The following is a 7500-nucleotide window of genomic DNA, read 5'->3' as shown; positions in this document are numbered from 1 at the left end:
ATTGTGCTGAACCACTTAATGAAGTATGTTGGAATTATGAAATGTTTTCTCTTCTACCTTAATGAACAAGGCAAACAACAAGGAGAGTAAAGGAATACAGAATGTTAGTAAAGAAATCTTGCTGTCAGAATTAAAGACAATTCATCCGTCCTTTCGGGTAGCTGATATATTTTGGTTTAGGCCCGAGCTGATCTATGCTTTGCGTTATACATATATAATCCTGTACTCTTTACTGGGTGGAATAACTTTATTAACAATTATGCTTGAGATACGGTGACCCGTGATTCCCGTGAAAACAGGAAAAGGCAGGAAGCAAACATTCTGTAATGTGTTTGCCTGTCATCTTTCTTCTTATATATTTATCCATTTCACTTTTTACGGGCTCATCATTATTCCTGCACGAATATTGGTGCATTTTATTATTTAATCAATGAAATGCTTAGCTCTTACATGACGAAAGCTTTTTGCAGTGTAAAAATATTGTTTCAAAGAATACAAGATAAACAAACAAGTCATTTTGCTGTCCAAATAACACGCATTAGTAGACATTCCCAGTAAAAATTGCGTTTTTGTCAGCCGAAAAGCAACGAACAGTAGTCTTCACTAAACGTACTTTAAGAAGTCGCAAAATTTAATTTAATAATTCTGAATGCAGTTGGTGGATCTCACGCAGTTGGTCAGTTATGCATCTCTCGTAGTGGGTTTGTACTTCAATGTTGAAGACAGGAGTTTGGCGTCTATGCACAGCAGGACAGCCACCGCTGACAGCCCTTATTTCGCCGTATCAGTGAATCAGTGGCACCTCCCCCCTTCCCCTCACTTTTTTTTTTTTTTTTTCAAAATTCCGAGGGAATTACGGCTTTTACAAGAAATGTTTATGACTTTGGCCATGCTATAGCAGTGATTCGTGAATTTTATTAAATAAATGTTGGGATTCGCAGACGAATCAAGAGGCTCACAGTAGTGTCTTGGATAAAATCGTGCAAGTTAAACCAGTTGTTTTTGAAGCTGGAAATGTGTTTTTTTTCTTATGTGATTTGACCAAATTTCATAGTCGTATGTACAGATAATAAGTCTTTTCGAGATACGCCCCCCTCCCCTCGAAGTATACTGTAGAATATTCTTCGACTATCCAGTTCGTGCGACACACACTAAGAGCACCAGAAAAACGTCATACAAACCTAGTCTATATATTTCCACTGCCAAGGGTCGCTCTGCCCCCCGTCCCCCACTTCATGGCTAACCTAACCTGACTCAGCCCGGCCTTTTCCACGTCCCGAGCCATGGGAGCCGCACCCACTCCCTGGATCCCCTTTGTTATTCAAATAGCGAAGCATCGTTGAAGATATCTGAGCGAATAACCAGGTGCTTCACCAGTATATAACGTTCTTATGAATGTTTTGTATGTGAATGGCGTTCTTGGAGGTGTACTGAATTCTCCTTGCGATGCATGATTCTGTGAGTACCCGAGTCATTAAGAGCACGGAAGCCGTTTCTGGAAGAGTGGTCGGAGTGGCGCTGCGGGTTGGGAAAAACCGAGACACTCGATGCCACCGAAGAGTCAGTGGGCCCGTATTTCTTCCTTCCGACAAGGTTTTCTGGCTTTCGATGGCGAAAGCCTGCCTCCCTCTCGGCTCTTGGGCGTGGAACCGGGACAGCATGGAACCAGTGACGAGTTCCGTCTGCCCAGGCTAGATCTCGAGGTTTCCGGCAATTGTGGAGACACAAAATTTGCCCCTTTGGTAAGAGTTCGGAGCTTCAGCTCTGTCGAACGTGACAGTCTTGTGCTGCACTCGAAGCTGCAGTAAGGACACAAAAGGTGGGTTGCACTCGGCGTGTCCGCAAAGACAGCGGATTCTTTGCTCCTCTGACCAAACCATCGGACAGTGGGATGGAGGCGGAGCGAACACCCGTTAGACTTCGACGCCACGGCGAGACGGATTTGAAATACTGGAAAGGCTGTCAACACCGTTCACCCAAGCAACCTGGGTGATCAGGAAATCGAGTCCATACATGCCGAAAGTTAATTAGCTAATCAAATAAACGTTCTGGATCTGCAACTGGCTGATTCGAATGTAGCGACTGCAAGACAGACACGATAGATTCGTTTTTTTTTTCATATTGTTAATCTGAAATATCATTAGTAACCTTTCCCAGTAATAACATAGAAAAAAAGTTCGATTTTATGAGAAGGAAATATGGTATCGACTGATTTATAACAGTAGAGATAACTTGTAAAAATATCGTTACTCAGATTAGTTTGCAATCGCCTGTTTAGATTCTAGATTCTGTTCTTAACGAAATGCGTTAAAATTAGAGAGAGGGAGTGACAAGCGGACGGGAAAGAGAGATGAAAAAATGCAGACAGATGGAGGAATGCTAAATTTAAAGAGGCAGAGATATATACAAAGGGAAAAGATTAATAATGAAGAGAGAACAATATTCAAGAGAAGCGAAGCGAAGAGAGAGGAGATAGACGTTTTAAGATAAACAGTGAGAGAAAAAGAGATGATACAGAAAAGACAGACAGGGGTTCTGAGAATAAAGAAAGAGAAGAAAGAGAGATAGAAATTAAATTCACATATCGCATATGCTTGCACGCTTGGAGAAGCACCTCCAACGAAGCTTGTCCTCCAGCCTCATACAAGACGACTATCACGCGCCCTCTCTCCTTCCCTTTACCCTTGACCTCTGACCTCGCTCTGCAGTCCTTGTCCTTGTCCGCAAGTCTCCCGGCTGCCCTTCTTTATCTCGCTTCTCATGACCTTTCTCGTCAATGAAATGCAGCGCAGGTTTAATAAGAGCGGGGATGTAAATCACTGTCCTTCTCTAGCCTACCGTCCTCCTGTTGCCCAAGACTAGACGTCTCGCTGCAATCATCACCCAGTCTTGTCTTGTATATAAACATCCTTTGTTTACGTGATGGGAGAGAGAGAGGGGGCAAAGAGAGAAAGATAGATAGGGAGAAAGACTGAGTGAGAGATCGGGCGGAAAGGCGACAGGGTTTCCGGAGAGTGAGAAGGAAAGAGAGAGAGAGAGAGAGAGAGAGAGAGAGAGAGAGAGAGAGAGAGAGAGAGAGAGAGAGAGAGAGAGCAAGTGCATCGAGGCAAAGACAAATCACACACCCAAAAGTGTTTCGACAAAGAACGGGTTTCTGCGTCCCAAAGTCTCATCAGCTGATTGGCCCCATTCGAGGGCCAGCATCCACTCCCCTCCCTTTTAGCGTGTGTTCACCAGGCCGAGGGGAGCAGCAGGTCCACACCCATATAAGGACCAGAGCAGATCCCTCACCTCAGACGGTGATCTGCCCTGACGCTTAGTGTGGGTCGCAAGTCGTAAAGCATGTCCCTTGGTTTGATCGCCTCTCGCTTGGTAGGTATGAGCTGACGTCGAGGCTCGCCGAATAAAGTGTCTGTATTTAAGACATTTATGAAAAAGGTGTATGCAGTTGTTAGTTGAAATGTCTGGGGATTTAACAGAAGGGAATTTATGACAAACTATCTTTAGCAACAGATTGTGGCTGTTTAAGAAGGACCATATCCTAGCTAAAAATTAAGCAGTTTGATATGTTGTTACAGGTAAAGTTACTCTCGAATGTTATGCATTTTCAAGTGAAAAATCGGTTATCTAGAAGTACTCGTTTTTCTTTTTCTTTTTTCCCGAAGGAAATGGACTAAAGAGAATGATGATAATAGTTTTTTCTTCCCTCGTCTTACTGAGACATATTTTATCTTACTGAGACATATTTTACAGATGTCTTTCCTGTAAAACGTAATAATCTTGCATGTGACGCAAGGAACATATCCTAATCTGCCCTTACATCAACATAGATACATTAAAATCAATTATAGGTATTATGTGAAGTATGTCTGGTCCTCCTCCAAGGTGGCCGTGGCCCTGGTGGTGGTCGTGGCGTGCTCGACGACCTGGGCTCGCTCCCTCGAGGGGTCGTCGTCCCCCGTGGCCTCCCTCATCAGGGGGCGCAGCCTCAGCAAGCGAGCAAACTTCGACCCTTCCTGCGCGGGCGTGTACGACCGGGAGCTCCTGGGGGGGCTGAGCCGCCTCTGCGACGACTGCTACAACGTGTTTCGCGAGCCCAAGGTGGCCACGGAATGCAGGTGGGGTGTGGCGGCCTTCCTCTAGCATATCCAGATGTGGGTAGCTTGTCACACACATTCCCTCGGTTGTGATACCTCAAATAGTCCCAGTCTCAAGTATCCCCACCCGTTTACGTATTAACAGTTCATACTGAGCAAGTATACTCCATTTCAAGTACAATAGAGTCTGTTACAAGCATTCCCACAAGTGATACTGTTGTGTACAGATCTTCAATCCACATTAACACTATATTTCCATTATTCGTATAATATAGTAGTGTTTAACAGTAGTGCATTCCGCCACCACACGTTTAATACGTACGGGAGCGAGGTATACTTTGAGAGAAGTCAGTATTCGAAAGTATTGTGGAAAAGAGGGAAAGACTGTGTACGAGTGTTGGGGGGGGGGTGTAAAATGTATGAACCAGAATGGTAAGACGTAGCCTGAGCGGGGAGGACGAGCAGGGGAATTTCACTACGGGTGAAGGATTTAAGATAAGGATATTTCAGGACATTCGTGATTACTATTCCCTTCCAGGTCATCAGCAAGTCTTAGTCACTTTTCCCTTCCAGTTCATCACAAGTTCTTCGTCACCCTTTCCCTTCCCAGTTCATCACAATATTTAGTCACTTTTCCCTTCCAGGTCATCAGCAAGTCTTAGTCCACTTTTCCTCGCGGATCATCAGCAAGTCGTCGGTGGCACCTTTCCGCTGTCCAGTCATCCGCAAGTCTTAGTCGACGTTCTTCCAGGTCATCAGCAAATCTTAATCACTATTCACTTGCGAAAGTATAAAAAAGAAATCACAGAACACCTGAATTCTTTTCTTCTAACCGAAGAATTGAATGAATGGAGTTCCTAAAACACTGGGAGTACGAGTAAAATCCCATTTGATAGAAAATGCAAAAAGTAAAAACGAAAGGGAGAACAAGGCGCTATTGTTCACGGTTAGCTCAAGTTTATTGTAGTCTGAGGATAATTTGCCACTACTCAACAGTTCTCACAACCAAATACCTTAGTCGAAGCGTGCTGCAGTATCACTCGCTTAGCCAATTATGGGTCGCAAAACACACACACAAAAGAGGACAGACCTCTTGTTTGGAGGGTGCCTCCTCCTCGAAAAAGCCTGAAGCAGCCTACTACACGAAAATGCGAGAACCACCTATTTTGGGTGCTTTATTGTGGCAGTGGTAAGCTGTCTCGTCTGCAATCTTGTTGTGACCTGCGTTTCATCACCTCGCCGCCGGTGTGTATGGACGCCATGCATATACTTGCACATAGAGGGGGGTCGGTGTTGAATCAAAATAAACAGACAGCGTGTTAGCAGCAAATTCCATTGTAACAAATGACTAAATTAATAATTATAGTATTAATTATCATTATTATTAATTATGACATTTATACACCTGAGCTCCAAGGAGTACAGGAAGCAAGGTGTGCACCTTATCGTATGGTAAGGTTTTATCTCTTGTTTTGACTAAGCAGTTTCTTGTGGCTATTAGTGAAATTCTCAATAAAATCATTAATAAGTCTTTAAAAAATTAAGAGACTTCTCGGAAGATAGAAAAAATACGTAATCTAAGGAAAATTTTGAACCATAACTATATTATATAGATAGATAGATAGATATAGATATATAGATATTATACAAGTGCTTCCTTGGTGATAAAAGTACCGGATTGTATTGAAAGAAGCTTCTATGATCTTTTATGCTGAAGAGATATATAATTCTTTAAAATATAAAACACGCTGCAGGTGAAACGACTCGAGGTGCAACGTGCCAAGATTCCCCTTCAGAGGGTAAGCGTCCCCTCGCCTCGTGATTTGCAAACCCTCCGACACAAGTGTGTTGAAATGACCGGTAGTTAAATGGCGCTTGCGAATTCCGTAGAATTTCTATGGCACATCTTGCGTTTTGTATTTGTTTGTGTTTCCTTAAGCTCATGCCAGGCTGCCGAGGGAGAAATCATTAAGTACGCGCTTTTTTGTTCGGAGAGAGGGAAGCATTGGGTGACTGCATCATAACACAGCTGGTCCACCTACAATTTCCAGTGCACTCTGTGAGCGCTATACTTCGCTTCAAATAGATTAGGGTTATCATCTATCAATACAGTATGCTCATGTTTTGAGCATCCGTGGACCTCCTCCACCATCCTTCGCCACTAACTCGATCTTACGCTTTTCTTTCCCAGCTTGTACCATCGACAGCCCGCAAATATCTTTGTATATTGTCGCTCAGTCTTGTTTTTCGGTTTGCCTCTTCCTCTGTTTCCTATCACCATCCCTGTCAGCAAGTTTTTCTCAATACTTTCACTTCTCACCACACGACCAACAAACCCTAATTTCCTCCTGTTCAAGATGTCCAACATCTTGAACAGGAGGAATCATCATTACTGATATATAACCGTGTTTTAGGGCATAAATCAATGTTTTTATTGGTCATTCATTACCTGATTGATGGTCTTCCTGTCCAGGAGCAACTGCTTCTACAACTCGGTGTTTTTTTTTTTTTCGTCCAGTGTCCTGGAGTAACCTGATTCCGGCCGACCTCTGCACGAGTAAGAGTACCAAGCCCACGTGCAGACGGTGGGCAGTAGGCTCGCTCGACCTGCCTCGACCTTTTTCCAGATGTTAGGTCATTCAAGGTCGAAGATGACCAGAGAGCAAGTGGTCGTTCATGGTATTTTATTGAATTATTGTTTTTTTTTTTCACGATGATGCAGCAGAAACAGTCGCTTTACTAGTTTTGTTAAACTAATAGATAAAAGAAATAAATAAAATTCTTAGAAATCACATCTCTGAGTTGCTTACATTTTACGTTACGTGTGTATTTATGAGCCTCGGGGTGGTAAATAAAACACATGAAATGAGGAAACATTCATTATCCTGAAAATGTGCTCACCATGCTCACTTTTTTCATTGCAATATTGTTGCAGAACTTACTCGCAATGCTCGTTTTATGTCAAGCAAAGGGGACAAATCAAAGAGAGATGAGGATGCTTCACCTCCGCTAATTGCACCTTTGCATGCACTATGTGTGTATGTGTATGTTAGCGTGTGTGCAAACATATGTAAAACCCTGTGTGCCTGTGTGCGTGTATGTGTATGGGGATCGTACGTGTATGCGTGTGATGTTCTGTGAACATATGTAACCTACTGCACGATGCTGTGTGTGTATGTGCAATGTTAGCGTGTTTTACGCGTTGTGTGTGGCAAAATATGTAAACGCCCTGTATGCACTGTGGGTGTGTTATGTGTATGTTGATCGTTGTATGGCGTGTGTGTGTGCAAACATACGTAGACCCCTGTCTAGGCGCTGTTGGGTGTGTAAGTGGTATTTAATGAAGCGTGGGGTATCGTGTGTGTGCAAACATATGTATACGTGTATGTATGCATACACGTAT

The 7500-nt window shown here is 43.3% G+C and overlaps 2 protein-coding genes across 2 annotated transcripts in view; both read left to right on the top strand.

The window, feature by feature from the left end:
- The window catches only part of LOC119583524 (crustacean hyperglycemic hormones 3), a 1255-nt gene extending 1218 nt beyond the window's left edge, over positions 1 to 37 (top strand). Inside the window, exon 3 of the mRNA XM_037932055.1 lies at positions 1 to 37. This exon is cut by the window's left edge and continues 248 nt beyond it. The gene's annotated coding sequence lies outside the window, so the exon portion shown is untranslated.
- A 3205-nt stretch (positions 38 to 3242) lies between these two features.
- Positions 3243 to 7500, top strand: part of LOC119583229 (crustacean hyperglycemic hormones 5-like) — a 5055-nt gene continuing 797 nt past the window's right edge. The window contains exons 1-3 of the mRNA XM_037931704.1: positions 3243 to 3372; positions 3886 to 4118; positions 6571 to 6592. Of these exons, the coding sequence (XP_037787632.1) occupies positions 3343 to 3372; positions 3886 to 4118; positions 6571 to 6592 (285 nt within the window). The 5' untranslated portion in view covers positions 3243 to 3342. The remainder of the gene's footprint in view (positions 3373 to 3885; positions 4119 to 6570; positions 6593 to 7500) is intronic.

The sequence above is a fragment of the Penaeus monodon genome, chromosome 17 (genome assembly GCF_015228065.2).
Source record: "Penaeus monodon isolate SGIC_2016 chromosome 17, NSTDA_Pmon_1, whole genome shotgun sequence".
NCBI classification, from domain to species: domain Eukaryota; kingdom Metazoa; phylum Arthropoda; class Malacostraca; order Decapoda; family Penaeidae; genus Penaeus; species Penaeus monodon.
This window is presented reverse-complemented; position numbering and strand designations above follow the sequence as displayed.